General features: G+C 41.0%; 1 protein-coding gene across 8 annotated transcripts in view; it reads left to right on the top strand.

The window, feature by feature from the left end:
* KMT2C (lysine methyltransferase 2C) overlaps positions 1-21,752 on the top strand; it is a 193,244-nt gene that overhangs the window by 78,601 nt on the left and 92,891 nt on the right. For all 8 annotated transcript variants that reach the window (XM_032181531.1, XM_032181535.1, XM_032181539.1 and 5 more), the window contains one exon: positions 20,735-20,897. In XM_032181531.1, coding sequence (XP_032037422.1) covers positions 20,735-20,897 — 163 coding nt within the window. The remainder of the gene's footprint in view (positions 1-20,734; positions 20,898-21,752) is intronic.

Genomic DNA, 21,752 nt, shown 5'->3' with positions numbered 1-21,752 from the left:
GTAGCTGCTGCTCTAGCCCTTCTGGGTGGTATGGTTGACTCGTTTTATCTCATTGCTTACCTTGCTCATCTGAGCAACTGAGGGTTCCCTGACAGCCTCAGAAGCAATTTTTAAGAAAGCAAAAGAAGTGGCGATCCAGTTGGCAAGCATGGTGTCAGAGCATTATTCAGGAAGACTCTTTAAGGTATGGCAACTTAGCTCTGGAGCTGTAGCAGTATGTAAATCTGAACACCCCAGTGTGGCAGCTCATTCCTATGCTGCTTTAATAGGCTTTTTTGGGGTTCGAAAACCCCATTTCATTTCAAGTTTTGAAAAAAAAATGGCTTGAGAATATGGAAAGCAGGAGAGAAAATTTCAAGTGATTTGCTTGATCCGAAGCCTAACTAAATTGCTTATAATTTCTAAGCGCTCTACTCGGTACATAAAAAATTACCATAGTAAAGAAGTTGTCATGTTGTCAGCTTTACGAAGATAATCTTTAATCGGTGAGGTCTTTCTACAGATCTTTGTGGTAAGATGCAGAGATGGTATTAAATGGAGGCTTAGGAAAATAAGCAAAGGGGGATGATTGAACAGAAATCACAGGTTTTTCTTAAAAAATAATGGATGTGGATGAGCAGAGTTGTGCTTTTTGTTGTATTCAGCACGGTGTTTTCTTAATTATGCTGGTTTTTGGTATTTGGAAGAACGATACAGTCTGAACCTTCCTGGCATTACCATTAAAAATGGAGGCCTTTGGGGCTTGCATCTGCTCAGCTTTTAACAAGAATGGTGTTTGAAATATTTTCAGGTATTTTTAAATACTGCTTTATAATCTCCTTGTTTATTTTACATCTATCGTTTAGGTGGCTGTTTCTCTCTGGTCTGTTGAGGAAATAAGAAAGTTTACTACTCGTCTGCCTCACATTGTCTAGCCATAACTCTTCTTTATGCTGCAGAGACCCACGTCTCTGCATTATTCTCTAATTGTTGAGAGCTCTGCTCCTGTCTAGAGCATCTTGCACTCGAAACTACAACAGTGTGCATCAAAATTGCAGGAAAGTGCTTTAAAGGACCCTGGTGGGTTGGACAGACATTAGCAGCTAAGGGCTACGTGGTTTGGTATAAAGGGGAGGTGATGAGTTGTAATGGTTTAGAAGTTGTGTAAATCAGAATGCAATAAGGTGGGCTTTTCTTTTTATATATGAGCACCTCAATTCAAGAAGTGAATTTAAGAACTCAGTAGCTAATGTGTTTGAACCACTTCTGAACGCGCTGTGCACAAGAAAGGAATGTAATACTAATTTTCCCAGCCAGCTTTCTCTTCTGATAAAGTGTAGAAAGCAGTTTACAAGTCTGGGAGAATTTATCAAGGACACAAGTCAAAGAAAACAGTATTGGTGGAAACCAAAAAGGAGGATCCTATCTGCTTAAAGGCTGAATAAGGGAAACATAACGCTGATGAAATGTCTAAAGCAGTCATTCCAAAATACTGTATTATTCTGTTTCCATTTCGTAAGATGTGGATTTCTGTTTGCTCTGAGATTCTCTATAGCTCCTTGCATATTTATCTACTTCACAGCTTTCATTTTCCCAGTAACAGTCAAGTGTTTTTTCAGGACCAAGACTCTTGCAACCAGATAACTGAAAAATTGCCGGCGTCTTCTCCCACCCATCCGTATTTTTTTTAGTTAATCAGGGCAGTATCTTCTCTCTGTACAAGGCAGCTGTTTTCAGCTCCTGCTGAGTTTCTGCAGGCTGTTTGGCATCTTATCATCGCTGAGAACTGGAGGAGTTGTTGCTTTGCATAGAGGCAGGCTAATCAATAGCATCTTGCCTTGTTCCAAACTGTAAACGATCTGCTGTTTTGACACTCCTCGCTCCTGGTAAGCCCTTTTTCACATGGTAACACAGTCTTTAATTTTTTTTTAAAGCATTTTCCCTTGATTTCTGCCACCAGAGATAGCAGATCCCTGTTTGTGGATGCTTCCAAGTTGGAGCAATATAACGAGGCTTATGTATTAAATTCTCACTCTTTTTTTTTTTTTTTTTCTTAAAGTCCTTTCCATCTACATTTTTAAGTTCTTTGCTCCAGATTGAATTCTAGCATGATGCTTAGAAGCTAAACTGCAAGGAAAAAGTAAATTGAGGAGAAAGATGAAAACCAGTTAAAAAACAAAACAAAACAAAAAAAACTGTACATGTTTTAAGTGTTTTTCCACATTTGGAAGATATCCTCACCCCTTAGCCTCAGTATTTTCCTTGTCTTGTTGAGTCTTGTCTAAGTTTTTAGTGGCGTGCATGTATGTTTACTTGTGCTTCTTTGCACAAGTTGAAGATTTGGCTAAATTGATATTTCCTTTTATTATTCCTTGTGCGTGAAGATAAGTGTGCACATCTTACAAAACGAACTTCACAGACTGTGAAGGATATTTAGCCACAGCAATTTTTCAGCAAAGTTTATTTTTGATTACTGCAAAAAATTGTGAAAATTGCTTTAGGTTGCAGAATTCCGGAGGTAGGGACGCTGCTTGGCTTCATACACATCTCAGCCAAACTGAACAGAGCATGTGGTGATTTGCTTTCTCAAGGTAGAGAGGAGGATTTGGAGTTCCTTGATGCTTCAAAGGTTCCCTTCTTCCTGTTTTGTTACTGCAAGAGCTAGTAATTCTTAAAGCCAAGGGAAAATGCATAAAGAATGCCATCTACCATTATTTCTTCTGAGCAGAGTCTTCTGTATTTGCCCATTTTTCAAGGAAAAGCTCTGTGATGTGATACTACATGAACAGCTCAGGTAGTCAGAAGCACTCCTCACACCTCTGGAGTTGCAGTGCTCAGGCACTCAGCTTCTCTGCATCTCCCCGCTCTGAAATTTGGGGGTGACTGCCTTGCTGCTCTGTTGGAGTGGCTTCTGATTTTATCTTGCCAAGTTTATTTTCTGTAGTTGCTCCTCTATTGTGTTTTGATGCAGGAAGAAATATTCTTCCAGAACACCATCTGTAACTTTTTTATGTGTTGCTGTTACAGAACTCTAGCACAGAAGGTGCTGGAGAAAGGCTGGAGGAGTGTCATCGTCTCCTCAAGAGGACAATTTCATCTGCTTCTGGTCACTTTGGTGGTTACACTCAGTTCCTAGCATGTACCTAGAAATGCTGTGGCAGTTTAGCATTGAGGGCTACCAGGTATTTCAGTTCCCCATGAATTTCCCTCTCAATACTTACTCATTCTTCTAGGGACTTGTGGCCATTTTCCTGCTGATGATGACAAGCCTTGTACTTCAAGGAAAGCCATAGTGACATAGTGTAAATTGTCTTCCATGAACTAACGTGTTCCAGAACAGTTTGGATTCTGGTCACCTAAAGCCAGGTCACTTGTGTCTTGGAGAATGTGAAGCTGGCTGTTCTCACAGCCTGTTAAATGCCATCAGGAACGCTCCACCAATTAATCTACACCAATTTTTCAAAGTCTGCAAAGCAGCCATGACAACTTAGAATTATCGTAGTGGGTTTTGTTTGACAGTGTGTAATTCATCTGGGATACCCCTGCATACCATAAATGATGCCAACACAGTTCGGGTAAATCTGCTGAGGTTTACGCTCTTCTGTCAGACCAGTGTGTGTATTCTGTGTTTTTTTTTTTTGTAGGCCTGGCAGTTGAGAACATATTTTGCTGTTCAGTAAGATACACAACTTAGTTCTCGTTAATATTGTCGTATGAACAATGACTAAAGTATTCTTCCCTATATCAAAATAAGCTCTACCACAACGGGCTGTTGTTCATTGGATGTCACTGTCCCGTAGCAGCTGCTTTGAAAAGCAAACATCAAGATAGAGGAACCAGGATGGGAAGGAAGTGAGAACAAGCATATAAAAAGAAGACAGGAGGCTGACATTTGAAATCATTACGATTATTGAAAAATTCACCCTTTCCTGTTTCTTTTTTCTTTTTTTCCTTTTATAATCTGACTCTAGGAGCCAAAGCAAAAAAGTACAATTTAATATACTTCATGCAAAAAGAAAACTCGCTTTTTGCCTGATAGTTGTTTTTGACCCTAGAGTCACTTTTGCCAAGTTTTCATTATTATTTTTAAATTATCCAGGGGGATCCTGTTCATTCCATTTTTTTTCTGCAGTGAAACACTGAACAGGAAAAACTAATTTACAGTTCTTACAGGTAAAGAATCTGGTTCCCTATCAAAACACAACACCTAAAATTGCAGAGTTTAGGACTCAGGCTTCAGAAGGCAGTTTTCAATTTCCTCAGTTGTCTCATGGACCATGTTTTCTGGTACAAAATAAAGTATATTTTTCTATATCACTGCTAGTACTTAAGAAAATCCAGTGATAGTTCAAACTGAATAAACAAGAATCAAGAACTCTTCATGCTTCTCTGCTTCTCAAATATTTTTGTCCTTATTTTGGCACGTAATGTATGGATACCTTGGGATGTAATTAGACTTCACACTTGAACGTGGACCCTCAGTGATGCATATAAAAGTTTGAAGGGATTGCTGTGAAATTGTGGTCTGTCCAAGCAGTGTGATTGCACAGAGAGACAGCAGCATGTGGAGGAGATGTGGGTAATACGCAGAATAGTCTTTGATGAAAGAAGGGGTCTGAAATAGAGTTTTGTTCTGAATTTTCCATTTACTGAGACACAAAACCTGATTTATTTCCCTAGTGCTTCTGATGTAGTTGTTGCTCCCTCCTGAATGCTTCGATACCCAAGTACTGCACAGTCAACATACATTAATGAACATTTAGAGCTTTTAGTACTTGCTGGCCAAGCGAGTACTTCATGAAAAGCACAAACACTTCAGCGTGACTTTTCAGTCTTTATTGTACTTGCCTGCCTCATAACCTGCTGTCATAATAATTTGGACCTGCTGATTAGAAAAAGGAGCACGTGATAATGTGAAACTAACGTAGTTACGGTTAATTTCATTTCAGTGAGTTGATTCTAATTACAAGAAGACGTAAAGCATTAATTCGCAACCCAAGGTTTGGAGGGGCAGCGTTTGGCTTCTCAGAGGAAGCAGAGGAAAAGGTGTGCATTTCCAAACAGAGTTTTGGGAATGCTTGGAGATTTTTCTGTTGATTCGCTTTGTCATGTGCTTTCTGTGAAATAACAGCTGTGTTTTTATCCCTACCTTTTTGCTTCCAAATACACAGGGAAAAAAGGAGTGAATTTATCTGCATGGCAAGTACTATTGTCAGTGCATGTTATAACTCAGTGATTATAGTGGAATCTTGTTCCTTGGGTGCATACAAAACACGTGCTAACACTTAACTCCTGCTAGCTTTGCAGATAGACAATGACTAACTCACGTATCGTAATACATGCATTTTAGGTTTATGTAGTAAACTTTATGTGGCGTAAGAGAGGCCTTTTCATAAACTGTCAGTTTTGTCCATTAATACAATTTCTGTGACTTCCTTGCCTGCAGTTCTGCAGATTTGAAAAGAAGTAGAAGCACGGTGTCATTTCTGAGAGGCGGATCGACAGAAACCGTCTCTCCCATAACAACTGCACATCTACAACATAGGAGCAAGTGGGCAGGGAAGAACCCGGAGTTCTTTAGCAAGCACAAACCTCCTTTTTTTAAGACAGTTCCTATGGCTTCATCTAAAGCAAAGTCTTTTATTTTTCAGCCTCACGTATTCCTTTTCTTCACGCCGTGAATTGCTGATGCCGGTCGTGCTGTAGCACCGGGAGAGCTGGGCAGGCTCTGCCCTGGGGTGCTCGCTTGGCACTGGAGCAGGGAAGCAGAGTCAGCCTTAGAGCCTTCATTCTGTGGGCTTTTTCAAGATGAATGCTTTGAAAAAGGCACCTTTCTTGAACCCTAGATTCTGAATATGTGGGTACTAGGATCGGGGGAGAGAGATTACTGCTGCACAGAAATTTCTGAGAGTTTTGATGCTGAATAGAAGATAGGTGGTGCAGATGCAAGGGGCAGTCTGTGAAGAGTAGGAAGCGGAAAAATGGGCTAGGGGCACCAAGAGAGAAGCAGCAGTAGCACAGAAATGAAAGCCAAGAAGCCTAGCTGAGAAACATGAAAGGCCCTATGTTCCTGAAGGAATTTCCAGTGCAGGTTTCCTTTATTCCCTAACATTCACTGAAATAATTTACTGAAAGCTCTGAAGTAAAATAGTTGAGTGTGTGTTCCAAACTGGTGAAGTGCACTTCACAAAGACCTTTTCTTCCTTTTTTGCATGACTTGAGTAGAAAACACTTCTTCCATAATATGCCCAAAGAAAATCTGCATGTTTTTCCCCTCCTCCCATTCCAGGGCCTTTCTTAAATGTTACTCTAAGCATTAAGGCGATGACATAGCAGTTCGTGTTGAGGCAGCGCTCTGGCTGGGCATTTGATTTCAAGAGTTTATATCTATACCAAGTTATTTTGGGGGCTTACGTATCTTGGGTGTTAAAAATGGAGAGAACCTGATCTCTGAAGAGTAAAGAAAGTCCATTAAAGGAAAATCAGCCTCTCCGATTGAGATTGTACGCTCCCTCAGATAGTGCTTCACTTTGCTGGAGGGAATAACCTGTAGTGGTGCTTTGCTGTGGGACACGAGGAGAATGATGCTGCTGCTCTCCCTTTTCCCTTTCTATGCTCAGCAGCAGTAGCAAGACCTACAAAATTAAGAGAATGACAGTGTAATGCCCCCAAATTCTAGATTTGACACAAGGAAATAACATATGTATATATATAAAGCAGGAAACCGTACACATCTCTTAGCAAGTATGCCCACAGAAACTTAGCTGAGGAAGTATAGCAGTACCACCAGTCTCCTACCTTTTGTAGTTATTTGAATGCAAACCTCATTTTCCTGCCTTACTACCATCTCCCTCGTGGCTGCTTATTTAAATGTTTTATATTCAATCTTGCAAAGCTAATGTGGATTGATTTTTTTTTCCTTAATGTTCACAATTAAGGGTCTAATTTTGCATTTATGTGATGGTTACATTTCAAAAAAAAAAAAAGGCTGATAAATCTTTTGTAGTTACTGTTGGTTAGTTTTAGACAAGAATGGGTACTCATTATGCTCTGAGCATTAGAGAAATAAGGCACCATCCCTGCCTTCAGAAGCTTACTCTTATTCACGTGCTGCATGTGGAAAAGGGAAATATCACCATGGGACAAGTTGTAGGTACATTTGCCAAGGTGTAGCATTGTTTGTATAGTGATAGACAATTGACTCTAATCCTGGTTTTGTAGCTGTTTCCCTTTAAAATAATGTTTTATTTAATGATATCTTTTAAATTTTTCATGGACATGGTCACTTTCTTTTTTTGCAATGGGAATTGTAAAGTTCAAACTCTTTAATGAAATTTCAGTTCTAAAGTGTTTTTGATTATTCCAATCAGGTCTTGGTAATATTTTTTTTTCCTGCTATTTGTATGTTTCTTTATATTATATTACAGATTTTCATTTGGGGCTTTCACCTATCATCAAAAAATTACACAAACATTTTAATTGAAAACTCAGGAGTACTCATATTAGTCTGTTGGCATCAGTTTGCTTTTAAGCAGTGGCTTAAAAAGTGCTGCTGAGATTGGTGTACTCAGCAGCTTCCCAAAATCAAAGCATTAGCAAAAAACAGTTTTGAACTCCCTAAAGATTTTCTTACTGACTTCCATTAGCGCTAGTTCCGTCCCAGAGCTGCAGATTGAGCATAAATATTACAAGCATCAGTATGAAGTAGTCCCATTAATGCAGGTGGCCTTGAGTGTGTTTTTTTCTTGGTTTTTTTTTTTTTTTTTGCTTGTTTGTTTTGTTTTAATAACATGGAAAAAGTCACACGTGAGAGACATCGGATGAATTACGATGTTCAGGAATGTGGATGGCTACGACCTCTTCAGAAGGGGTGGGCTGGGAGGGAGAGGTGAGGTAGCCCTGTATGTTAGGGAGCATTTGGATTGTCTTGAGATGAATAATGATGGTGATAGGATTGAAGTCTTACAATCGCTAGCCCTCATTCTCATGGGGGACTTCAACTTGAAGGGCAAAGGCGTCCAGGAAGGCTGGACACTCTTCAAGAAGGAAATCCTAAAGGCGTAGGAGCAGGCCGTCCACACATGCCAGAAGATGAGCCTGCGTGGAAGAATACCGGCATGGCTGAACAGAGAGCTGTGGGGAGAGCTCAGGAAGAAGAAGAGGGTTTATGACCATTGGAAGAAGGGGCAGGGAGCTCAGGAGGGCTACAAAAATGTCATCAGGCTGTGCAGGGACAAAATTAGAAGGGCTACAGCCCACCTTGAGCTCAGTCTGAATACGTTTTTAAAGACAATAAAAATGTTTTTATAAATAAACAAGGAAACGAGGACTAAGGGGAATGTCCATCCTGTATTGGATGTGGAGGGAAACGTAGTGACAAGAGATGAGGAACTGGCTGGGTGGCCGGGCCCCAAGAGCTGTGGTGACTGGAGTTAAACCCAGCTGGAGGCCGCTCGCTACTGGAGGCCCCCAGGGCTCGGCACTGGGCCCAGTTCCCTTCAATATCTGTATCAGTGAGCTGGAGGAGGGGATCGAGGGCACCCTTGGTGAGTTTGTGGATGACACCAAGTTGGGGGGAAATGTCAATCTGCTCGGGGGTAGGAGGGCTCTGCAGAGGGAGCTGGGTAGGCCGAATCGATGGATTAAGGCCAACTGTTCAGCTTGGAGAAGAGAAGGCTCAGGGGAGACCTTACTGTACTTTACAGTGACCTGAGGCTATAGTGAGGCGGTGATAAGGCTCTTCTCTCAGGCACCAAGTAGTAAGATGATGAGAAATGGCCTCAAGTTGTGCCAGGGGAAGTTTAGGTTGGATATTTGGAGAAATTTCTTCACTGAAAGGGTTGTGCAGCATTGGAATAGGTGGCCTTGAGAAGTGGTTGAGTCTCCATTCCTGGAGGTTTTCAAGAAACATGTAGAACTTAGTGGCATGGTTTAGTGGTGGACTTGTCAGTGCTAGGTTCACGGTTGGCCTGGATGGTCTCTGCTGTGTTGTGTTTCCAATAATAACTTCATAAGCCTCCTTGAAGTACTGTAAGGCCGCAGTGAGGTCTCCCTGGAGCCTTCGCTTCTGTAGGATGAACAACCCCAACTCCCGCAGCCTGACTTCGTAGCAGAGGTGCTCCAGCCTCTGAGCATCCTGGTGGCCTCCTCTGGACCCACTGTGACGCTCCACATCCTTCTTGTGCTGAGGGCCCCAGATCTGGGTGCAGGACTCAGGTGAGGCTTCACAAGGGCAGAGCAGAGGGGGAAAATCCCCTCACTCCGCCTGCTGGACACTCCTCTGGTGATACAGCCTTAGGCATGGCCTTCTGGGCTACAAGTGTGCCCTGGCTCATTCCAAGCTTTTTGTTGTGTCCACCAGAACCCCCAGGTCCTTCTCTGCAGGGCTGCTCTCAGCAAGTTCTTCTCCCAGTCTGTGCTCATGTCTGGGATTGCCCTGATCCAGCCAATTCCTTATCCACCAGATAGCCTGTCCTTCAAATCCATCTCGCTCAAATTGGAGATAAGGGTTGTGTTGTGTGGGGCCATGTCAAAGGCCTTACAGAAAACCCAGGTAGATGGCATCACTTTCCATTCCTTTAAAGATGTCATGTTTCTCCTCAATATGTTGGGAAAAAAGTATATGTTGCAAAATAAATTTAAAAAAAAATGTTTCCTAGAGTAACTAGCATTGCTGAAAACAACTTGATACACACTAAATAGATTGCTGTGACACAGGGGCACTTCCTATACAACGTGAATACCTCTGTTCAATCTGCAATCTAGACAATTATTTTATTAATAACCCTGCAGGTATTTCCACAAATAGCCTTCTCCCTTCCACTTTTTAACTAGTAAAATATTATTTTCTTCTGATCAGAAATATTTGTCCCCTCTTTTTCTGAATGAAATTGCCTCCCAAAGAAGTGGGCAGAGTGGCAGATTAGGCAGAGTAAATAGTGAGTCTGGATTTACATAAACTGCTGTCAGATATCCAAGCACATACCAGTTGTGTTTTTATTTTTATTTTTTCCTTTCAAGTACGGCAGGTTGTTATGGCAATATTAGGTGTTATCTGTACGGCATTTCCAGGGAGATGTGTTGACAAATCATAAACCTTTAAAAGTGAACAGAGACTTGGAGAGAAACAAGACAGTTAAGTTGTAATTGTCATTCTTTGAGATTTATGAGGAGAATACTCGTTCTCCAAAATGTAAATGAATTTGATCTATTGAATGGAGAAGTTTCAGGTTTTCCAAATGTCATACTAGGTGAGTTTCTTTTTTTTTTTTAATGCGAGTAACTTGAAATAGAGGGTGAATTGCTAGGAAGACTGTTACAGCTGTGCATCCATCACATCAGAATGTGCCGTAGGCACCTCCAGAATGTTTGCTTTCTGTCAGACTTAAAATATTGCGATGGATAAATCCCCCAGTAAAGGTCGGACCTGGCAGCAGTGCTCACTCATCTGAGAAACCAAAAGGTCAGAATATTCAAGACACCGGTAAGACCAGGAGCCAAGCATCACGGTAACATATGGTCATACTTCCACTCTTAATTTTATGTGAGCTTTATACATTTGGTACTTGTGGAAGTTCATTTCTTTACACGACTGCACTGGCACGGTCTTGTGCACCAGTCTGGTGTTCCCCAGCTATCACCAAACTTCTTTAATTGAAATAAATCCATGGTGTGGTAAATTGTTTCTTGTCTTCTGGGTGTTTTTAGTAAAATACTCCTCCTAGTGCTGTGGCAGCATCGTTCTCTTCACTCTACCACAGAATTAGGGTTATCAGCTGATTTCCGTGCCATCAAATAAAATTGGGTTTAGAAACCAGTGATTGAATCTGTATTCTCCCAACCATCTGAACAGCCTCTCTAATGTCACTGGAATGCTCACGTTAATTAGCCGAGCAGACTGTGTCTCTAGAAGAGATTATTTGTAGATGGTGATTATTACTAAGCCTAGGAACCACAAGGCAAGAGAATTTCCACTGTGGTAATTTGTGGATACTCAGCGTTCAGGGGCTGAATTCTGACTTTGCTGCGGACTTGCAGCCTAGGCTCTGCAGGGGAAAATGCAAAGCAGAATCCAAAAACACGATCTCAGACCGGCTCCTTCTCTCTCCAGACCCCATGCCTTTTGTTGATCGGCGTTATTTTCCCTTCACTAGGTCAGATGTATTATTCATGTTGTTGTTGCAGTGTGCTCTTACTTTTGATAAAGGCAGCGGGATTTCCCCATTTTACGTGAGAAAACACTTTTACGGTGTTATTCTAGTCCGAGGTTAGCTGAAACCAGATAAGGATAAAAACATCAAAAACTCGCTGGCCTGTCATCGGAGATTAAGGAAAAGGATTATGGAAAAATTGGACCGTGCTTTGTTTGACTGTATGCAAGGAATGAAATGGAGACATCATCTAATTGTTTGTGCCTCGCTTCTCCAGGAGCGTAAGGAGCCTGTCACACACAGCAACATCAAAAGCTGCACAGAGCCTTGTAGTGGGAAAAGGAATTTCAGTGTAAAAGAGACCAGGTGGGAATTGGTACTGGAACAGAAGTAAATATGTACATTTACTAAGGGAATCTGTGACGTATAAAGCATAACACTATTTCCTGGTAGTTTTTTTCCACTCGATGGCACTAATATCTCTATAATTAAGAGCAATGGAAGCAGTTAGAGAAAAACTGTACGCTGCTACAAACCATTCCCTTTTTAATTGAACAGCTGTAATTTCTACCAATGGAACAAACTATATTATAAGAAAATGATTATTAGTTTAAAATGCAAAGTTAAATGAATGCAAAATTAACAAACAGATGGTGAAGAATTATTGTGGTTTATTTTACTCCTGGGTAAAAGGGCTCATGCTTGATTGTAAAAATGTCATCACACTTCGTAAACCTGAAAGCAAACAGAATTTGCAGTTGTGCACATCTGTTTTGGGACACTGCTAAAGGGTTAGAAGAATCAATGTTGTTTTCAAATAAGGGTATTCATCAAAAGGATATCATTTACTTAACAGTTATGGCTTCTGCTAAGCATCAGACCTAATGTTCTGTGGAATTCATTACAAAATTTGGCAGCCCTTTCCTTCACAAGCTACCGAGGCAGCATGCTGCAAAACGAAACAAACAGCCCCTTTTTATCCCCACTTCCCTGACCCCCCTGCACAACAGTTGAATTACCTGCTAAACATTTGACCAGTGATTTAAGGATTTTAAATTTGCACTTCATAATGCTTGTCCGAGGTCAGTGATATAGTAGGAGCGAATGACAAGACAGACAAGCAGCTTATTTGTGTGTGTTTTTTTTTCCCCAGTAACTAATGAATTAAAAAATGAAGGATGTGTAATGTTTGGGAGCACCATGTTTTGGGAGGAAAGATGGGAGAAATATGTGTAAGCGGCTAATTTAGTCAAATTGAAAAAAAAATAAAAGCCCCAGCCAGATGAAACATGTGAAGCTTTTATTAGAAAAGAAATTATATTAATGTTTCAAGCTGGTAGTTTCAAAGTATGCCATCTAATTGCTTTATTTGAGCTCAATTTACAAAAATTAGTGAACTGAAGATGTAGGATTTTGTTTACGATGACTCCGTGCCATTTGGAGAGCGCAATTTAGGAACAGCCAAGGAAATAGGAATTATGAACAATAAGGTACTGATTGCAGTCAGTGGGGAAGGAATACTAAGGAGGTGCTCACTAATGAGGAAGGTATTAAAGGCAGGAAATTCTTGTATTTTTTTGTGTGCGTACATAATCCAGAGTTCCTTGTCACTGCATCCCTACCATTACCTTGTAAATTAGGTGGATCGCTGGGTATACAGAGTGGCTTTTGCTGACAGTAACTTTCTTTTAATCTGAGCTAACACAGCTACAAAACCTTTGTTAAGAGACGGCGTTATTAAGGCTAGGAAATCAAACACACAACGTTGGGACACGCAGGAAGACAGGTTGTCTGTACACAATTAATATCCTCCGTGCAACCCCCTCATTACGCACTCTGTAATTGTCTGATCACATACAGAACAGCCAGCGCCTAGTTCAGCCCACAGGCTGGACATTACTGTCTTAGGAAAAAAACTCTTTGATATTACATTTTTTGTTGTTCGGTGTGTAGCTATGTAGACTACTGAAATGCTAGTGAAATGACTTATTTCCATGGGAGTTTTCCTGTGATGCTTCTACTGTAATAAACACGTGAGGAACTCGTGTGTGAATTTTTCCAAAGAGCAGATTTATGCCTTTTTACACATCTCGCGCTCCATTTTCCTCAAGAGAAGTTGTCTTGTTTTGCTTTTAACTTAAATTGGATGGCACGTTTGGGAGCTTGAGTTCTGAAAATGCTCCGACTTGCTCAGAAAGCTGCGCTGATGCTGCAGCTCTTGCTGAACTCCAGAGCTGCGAGCACACAGTCTAGGTAGAAATCAAGGCTGTATTTTTAGGGGGAAAATAAAAACTTAAAAGTCAGGGTTTACTAAAAAACCCTTCTGGAAAACATGGTTTAGTTACTTGCCTGGTGTCATAAAGGAGCCCTACGAGGGAGACGTCAGTCTGGTTTGCAGTCCTTCTTGTGTTTTAGTGGGCATACTTAGCTGTGCGTGTGTGTACCCATGTATTGCTTTGTCTCTGTGCACGTGTGTTTCTCTGTAGCTGCCTGACCATACAGTTTTCTGGCATTAGGGAAAAGAAGATAACCTTCCCAAAGTGCAGGTTTAAAACCTTTACAGTTACGTGCGGACCTCTGCTGACTGAGAACATGACAGTGACGCAGTGCTAGGAGTTGGAGGACTGCTCTTTTCCTTCTTGCAGTTTCAGTTGCCTTTCACTTCTGACTCTTTATCCAGGTTGGTTTTCTAGTCACTTCTACGCTTTGTTCCTCCCGTGTCCCATCTCCTTAACATCGCTGTTCCCAGGTTCTTTTTGAGATCTCTCCACCATCTCATAGCACTTCCACGTCCTTGGCTCTTTATCCAATTTTAGTGCCCAGTTCCAGTTAATTGATGCCTGAAGTGCCATCCCTGCCCCTCCTCAGCTTCCCTGGTTTCTCTCCTTCCACTCTCATCAGACTCCTTGGCTCCTTGTAGGCCCTTTTGTCCCGCTGACCCATATCTGCGTGTGCTGGATGCTCTCATGCCCCAAACCGCTTAAGAGACAGGAGTATCAAGAGCCTTAAGGATGTCTGCTTCCCATTCCAGTTGGCTTATTGTGGTCAGGCTTAGAGTATTTATTACAGACCTCCCTGCTGTAGTCTTGGCTGTGCTGCAGCCGTCTTTGCAGAAGGTACACGTGGTGTGGTCGGTGCTAGAAACCCGAGAGGATCAGTAAATGTCAACAAGAGCAGATTCCTCTGGGATCGTCACGGACAGACTTCTGGGTGCATCTGCACAGTAAGGGCACAAGTTGCATCCCCTGTGCTAAAATATCTGTCCTACCAAGTTGCAGGGTCTGCCAGTGAAGTTGTTTGTAAGATGAGCAGAATGGTTTTCCTACTGACTTTTCTATTCTCAGAGGTGGCTACAAAGTTTTGACTAAGGGCTGCAAAAGTATTGAAGCGAATTTAGATATGTGCAATCTGCAGCGTTAGCCCAACTTTTTGTCAGTCACAAAATTTACAAGACCAGAACAGGGTTTATATGGACAGCTTTGTATCTAGCAAGTCTCTATTAAGTGTGGTGGGAGTGCAAGCAGTTGGCTCCTGTACAGGCGAAAAAATGAGATGCTGAAGTTGAGATGTCTTCATCTCAGGCCTTACGTCACTGGGAAAAGCCATGCAAGTGCATCAGGAGGAAATTCCCTGTGTCACTGAGTTCCTGTTAAATCTTTTTGCATATATAGTTGTGCCAGCCTCGCTGCAGCGACAGAGATGGTGTAGCACAGATGTAACCTGGGGAGTGCCCGATGTTCTGAAGGTGGCCCTTCAGTATTTATGTATGATTTAGGATCGTAGGAGCTCTGCTTGGCCAGACAGTTCTGGATAGAGAAGACGATCATCGAACAACAAGCATGTAGCAGTGTTTTCCCTGATGTTTTTTTTCAAGCCTCCAACAATTCGTGTTTCAGACTGTGCTCTGCCAGCAAGAAGAAATGTCTACGTGTACTTCTTAAGACCTTCCAAGCACGAATCAAATGGAACCGGTACAATAGTCTGTTGTCTGAGCCTGCCAAAAAGCAGCGCTAAACCCAAACTGATGATTTCTGTTCCTGCCTTGTTTGTCCTGGAGTTGTGGATGCTGAAGCCTAATAATCACAATTAAAATTCCCTTAAACATCACTGACCTTCCCGTTGTTGACATGCTAACTAAACAACAGGCTCATGTGCCCTACTGTCACACAGTGGGTATTAGATGAGAATTGAGGGGTAGTTGGTTATTAGATGGAGGAAGTTTAGACTCACTCAAAACATTTACATTATCCTAAATCCTGTAGAAAGCAAAGAGGTGAATAAAAAAACTGCTTTTCTTCCCCAAACTGTGAAAAAAGCAGCAAAGGCAGAGTCCATAGAGGAAATGGCATGCAGTTATCAACAACTGGTGGGGAGAATATGATGTCAGAGCACACAAACCCTACTGTAAACCTTCTGAATAGTCAGGGTTTGGGAATATTTCAGAATATGGAAAGAAGGAATTGTGTGCTATGAGGTTTGCCTTGCTTTGTCCATCAATTTTGGTTATCAAGCAAGGAAAACTCTCCTCAACAAACTTGCCTCTTACAGGTTAACTTAATACAACTATTGCCAAAAAAAAAAAAAGAGCAAAACATAAATACTGTTTCGATTTGCATATGCATTGATATCAACACCATTTATGTAATGATATTTTCTGTAAAGGTGAAAAAAAAGTGAATCGACTTAGGGGGAAGGAGAAACACAGCAATCAGGTGAAGACAGCCTGAAATCTCTACACTTGAAGTGACTTCTGTCTGCTCTGATTACATTTGAGTCTCCATTAGTAGATATAGCATCATATGTATCTTGGCACTTGTGTTACTTATTCCTGTATAAATACTGAGCAGATTAATTATAGATGGAGCATCAAGTCGAGAATTCTCCATTAGACATCTTCCAGTCGTGTTGAGCTTGGCCAAATGGCAGCTGTTCTGTTTGTCCATGGTTTTTCACGTTTTAGAGCAAAACCTGGTTATTCGTACAGTTACCATTTTTGTTTTGTCAAACTTCAGAGTGCTTGAGGTGGGCACTATAGTAAGGTTTTGATGCGTGCTGTCTGTGTTAAGGACATTTTAAGTTACAGTTGTAGGAGAAAAACTTGAAGTTTAATGTCTTCAATGTTGGTTTATGTTGAGGATCAAAACCAACCGATCTCTGATGGAGCTGCTTGTTACACATTTCAGTCATTTCCAAATCTGTGGCGTAGTTACAAAATACAGAAATTAGAAGGTAATTTGGTACTTTGGGAAACGTGTAATTGAGTACCTTTTCTAACCAGGAGTCCAATGGAAAACTCAAAGTCTTCATCCTGTTTCTGGTACCACTTACTGCATTGTGCTGGGAAACGCTTTATGGTACTTCAAACAGTGGGGTTTGACTTTGGAGGCGCTAATGGTGATTAGGATCCATAAGCAATGTGTTTATTTTTTTTCTGGGTCATAGAATAATGGTAATCAATGAAGATTACCAGAACTAACAGAAAACCTATTTTATTAATCCCTGTTTACGTTAAAGTTTTGTTGAGGTCTCATTAATGACAGGATGTTAATGTCCACTTCTTCTCATTAGTTCCAGGCTTTTATGATAGGTTTTGAGAGCCAAGTTTGAAATTTGCTCTTACTGGTAGTACGTTAAACTGTTTAATTAAGGACAGATGGCTTGGGGCATGTTTGGATACGCTGTATATTATAATAAAAATTGCTTATTGTTATCGCAGGTTCTGTCAGCTGACCTTTTTAAAACTAAATAAGTTTGTAATGCAAATGTTTTGTCATTTTGCTTAAAAATTTTTGCGATACCTAATGCTAATATTTAACTCTACTAATCAGGTCGCAACTGGGTTTGTAATCAAAGTCCATATTTTAGCCTTTATTTAATGTCTGCCTCCCAAGAGTTGTTACTTGCCCATTTGCCGAGGCAATAATACTATAAAGTAATTCTAAGGGCAAATAAAACCATGATAAAATACGACCTCTGATTTGTTCATGGTACTATCTGGATAGTCTTAAATTATCATAAATGCAGATGCCTTTTCTTCAGAGTTTTGGAATATGCCTCCAGATGTGGAGCAGCCGAAAGGTTGATGTAAACTTGGAATAAATCTTTGGTTAATTTAATTTTGTTTTTAACGTAGGAAGGTTAGAAAGGAGGGAAGAGCGAGCTGTATCTCCCCGTTTTCCAGTTTGGCCTCGTGTTCCCTTGAAAGCCAGTAGCATTTAGGATGTTGAGCTGAGTTTCCAAGCCACAGGCAGCGCCAACCTTTTTGTTCCCTTGATTTGGGTGCAGCTAGGATTCCAGCAGGTTGCTGTGAGTTGTGCAGAGCATTTCTATGGTTTCTGTTACTGTAATTCCTGTTCTCCTGTAGGTGACGGATCAGTCGGGATTTCTGGTTTTCAGCTAATTCACTTAGCTCTGTCTCTTTCACTCTGTTTGTGTGACAACGTCGTGTTTATCCAGCTGGATTAGTGAATAAAGGGAATTTTAAAACAAAGTTTGAAAAAGCACATAGCCATTTGCTTTAGAAAATGAGCTCCTTTCATGTCTATCTGAAAAATCAGATGTTACAGAAGAAGGTGTGAAGGACCAAGTAGAAGGTGTGGACAGTTTTAAGTGATGGAAATTACAAAAATAGGAAGCAGCAGAAGCATGGGTGGGATGAGAGCCTTCTTGCCACGGGTGAATGCACTAGGAGCTTGCTGAAGAAAACAATTGGTAACCAATGAAGGACTTTTTGAAGAGGAAAATGCTCTGTTGACACTGCTTTACTGACATTTATGTTATTAAATGTTCTCCAAATAAATAAGGAACTGCCTCTCTAGCTTTGTGACACCTGGTAAAGTCTTTTTTCTGTAGAACAGGGCTGTAAAATGATTACATTCGTGCACAAAATGGTGTTTGTCTTGCTTTAACAGCTTGCTGTTTTTGTATACCTACCCATTGAATGCTTGGATCCAGCTCCAACCCCTTCCACATAACAGCATGTCTTGTGTTCATGCTAACAGAACTCCATCCTGGCGTGTCCTCTCTGACTGGCCTCCTGGGGTGCTGAAGACACTTTTTTTTTTTTTTTACTGTATTTGATCAAAAGTGGGATTTGTGCCTTCCTTTCACCTCTGACTGTCCTGATGCCATATTTTACCAATAGCATAATAAGGTAGCATTGGTTGCTGAGCTTTGTTTAGCAGAACTTTTATATTTTTTTAAATTAATATTCTTCTGCTGTTCACATGCTCACTTTCAGCTGGGCAGTCAGTCGGTCGTACCGGCTGCACGCTGCTCCCCTAGGGTCACGGGGGCCTTTTTGCAGAGCAACGTTGGCTTCTGCTGGAGAAGTAACTCTTCTCATCAGCAGCTGTTGCCAAAAAAAAAAATCCCTTTGGGCATTTATTTCTTCAGACTGCTTTATCTGTCTTATAAATGCAGCAAATGTTGATATTCTGTGCTTTTTATTTGCTTCAGATGATATACACCACATTGTTTTTAAAGTGTGTGTTTCACTTAGCTGCCAAATGCTTTTCATTGCCAGTGCAGTTTAGCAGATGGGTTTGAAGGGTTCAATTAAATGTAATTTGGGCTTCCATTTTTCTTCCAGCGTCTTTACATGATTCTTTAAATCAACATCAACATTCTTCGAGGCTTTGCATTAATCCTATATTTTGCTCCGTTCTAATAATTCCATCAGTCAGTCATACGGCATTTGGAAAAAAAGTATTCTGTTTTTGTTGTTATGTACCATTGTTGATTGTTGGTTTTGAAAAACAGATGTAACATCTTAAAATATTTTTAATATTACTCTTTAATCCATCTTCATTATTTCCAGTTTTTAGGATGTTTGAGTCTTTGAGTGCTTGCAATTCCTCCATGACTTTAATCTCCCATTAGATAAATTTGTAAGGAATTGGACTTAATGGACGCTTTGTTGAGTATTGTCTTGGGGAACATCTTTTAGGACATTTGCCCCTCCTAGGTTCCTTTTCCTAATGTTTTCTTCTTGAGTAATATCTTTGAAAAGTTGGTGGCCTGCCTCTTAAGAGTCAGGTCTTGGCTTAGTGTGGGCCATCTCAGTAGCCTGCAGGAGCCACAAGGACAAAAATATGCTCTGGCTTGTGTGCAGTTTATTGTGCAGTTGCGGTTCATGAAGTTGAAGGCTTTGGGGTGTATTTTTGTGACCTCACAGCTGAATTTTATGATTTACCTTGTACAGCATCCTCAGCTCAGTAAATACAGTTTCCTAAGATGAGTTCCTTGCCTTACTTCGGTTTTGTTGGCAGTCCTTAAACTTAATTACCAGTGTTAGCTTCTTCACCTGCTTCAGAAACTCCATGCCAAAGGCTGCTTATCGTGTCCTCAGTAGGTAATAAGCCAGTATTTTCTTTGCCTTGTGGGTGACTTGTGATGCTCTGCTAAAGATGTGAGTTTTGCCTGGTTTTAGGGATGCCAGCTCAGCGGTTAACACAGCCAGCTTTGTGACTTGGGCTTTCGTGTGGGTCGGTTTTGATATCTGTGGGCTCGTAACAGCACTATTTCATGCCTAATTTCGTGCTAGACTTTGAAACGCAGAAGAATGATGGTAATAAATATTCTCTGGCTTCTAAGACTTAAGCAGAGGCAGCGAGGAACTTCTTGCTTTGGTGTGTGTTCATATCTGGGTGTTACTTGATACTGGGGCTAGCTGTCGAACATGGCAGTGTTAGCATTAAGGTCTATATTTTTATGAAGAAAAATGAGAGTCCCTGAGCTCAGCTGGTGCTTTGCATTATGTATGCCTTCCCGTGAGCCACTGACCTGTTTTTTTTTTTCTTAAATTTGCTCTGAATCTCACAGTGCCGAGCTCTATCCTTAAAAAGTAGTGTTGCCTTGGTGAAAAAGTGCAAAAGCTTGTTACGGTGCTTGGGGGACTGTAATAAATCCAAGAAAGTAAAAACTGATTAACCGAATCAGAAAGGTGTGGGTGATGTTTTATAAGCAGGCTGATGGACTCTGGTCCCTCCTGACTAACGAGCGGGAGGGTTATTGGATGCTGCTTTATGGGAAATGATTTCTTTACAGATGTGACTGATATTTGCGTAGCGTTGAAACGAGAGACGACAAGAAAGTCCTGGATTATTTACTGCCTTATCATCCCAGAGAGAATAGTCGTATGATGTCATTAAGGTTTTCAATAGAACAAAATATTTCATTGCCAGTCGCGGTTCTGATTACAGCCCCTACGGTTTTACATTACAACATGCAGAACTGCGTCGGTTTTAGTTACAGCCTATTGACAGCACGGTGTGGCCTGCCTTTGTTACTCAGTGTCCAAGCCTCCCTACTGAAAACATCACTAAAGTTAGGTAACAGATAGAAGAAAAAGTGCTCTTTGGTGACAAGAAGAACCTCAGTCATCAGGGCATGTTTAGGGTGGGTTTCGCTGAACATTTGAAGTTGGAAAGTTCTGAGAGAGCCACTGAAAGGCGCAATCCCAGCCGCTTGTTTTCTTTTCTTCAGTATTCACTCCCTTCTGTTGGCCTTGGTGCCTGTGTGGTCAGAGAGGTGGGTAACAGAGCTGGCTGAAAAAATGCCAAAAAAAAAATAGGTTTTGAATGCTTTGTGTGTTTATTTTTCAGAGATGTGCATATTGTAAGCACCTTGGAGCCACTATCAAATGCTGTGAAGAGAAATGTACCCAGATGTACCATTACCCCTGTGCTGCTGGAGCAGGCACGTTTCAGGATTTCAGTAACTTGTCCCTCCTTTGTCCAGACCACATTGATCAGGCTCCTGAAAGATGTAAGTACACTCGGTTCAAATGATGGGATTCGTATCAGCTGGAGATTTAGCAATTCCATATTTAAGGTGTGGTTGTTTTTCCTTAGCTGATAACCCACTCCAGAAGCATAGAGTATCCTGTAAGATGCCTAAATTTGCTTGAGCAGGCTGAATTTCAGCATGTGATTAATGTCAGTGGAGCCTACGAGTAAAAGGTTTCATTGAAGTGCTTGTTACACACAGGATTGAGAGTGTATGTCATATATATGAAGTCTGTTTTATTTCTAGAAGTTGATTTTATATTTAAAAGCCATTATTAATTTTTTATTTCAAAAATGTATTCAGAGTATGCATTTGAATGTCTCTTAAAAATAGAAGGATAGTTGTGGAGGTTCAGAGTACTTTGATATTTCCTGAAACAGACTAATAGGATGTTATTCTCAGAGATGTTAAAAAAAATATTTGCATTCCAGTTGTTGTACATCCTAAAAGCTTGTTTGCAAACCAGCTTACGCTGTACTTCACAGATTCTCATAGGATTAAAGGCTCTCCACTGCAGGCAGGGTACTTGACTGCTGATCACAGGTGTGCTGCAGTGTAGTCTTGTTGCCTTGTCTGCGCGTCTTGTAAGGGAGGCTTTGTTTGGCGCTGTTACATTCAAACTTGGAAATGTAATTCATTCAAATGTGTTTGAAGTTTTCTTTTTCCATTTAGTGTTATTTATTCAAACGGTAGCTTTAACAGAGGAGAGGAAGGGAAGGTATGGGAGTGCCTTTATGGTTCTCAGGTCCCAAAGATGAGGGGAAAGGCTGGGCCAAAGAGATGTACCTTTGATAGAACAGGATCGGGTCAGGGAATACATAAGCAAATAGGGGT

This window comes from Aythya fuligula, chromosome 2 (genome assembly GCF_009819795.1).
Source record: "Aythya fuligula isolate bAytFul2 chromosome 2, bAytFul2.pri, whole genome shotgun sequence".
Taxonomy (NCBI): domain Eukaryota; kingdom Metazoa; phylum Chordata; class Aves; order Anseriformes; family Anatidae; genus Aythya; species Aythya fuligula.
The sequence above is the reverse complement of the archived record's forward strand: the minus strand, read 5'-3'. Positions and strand labels throughout refer to the sequence as shown.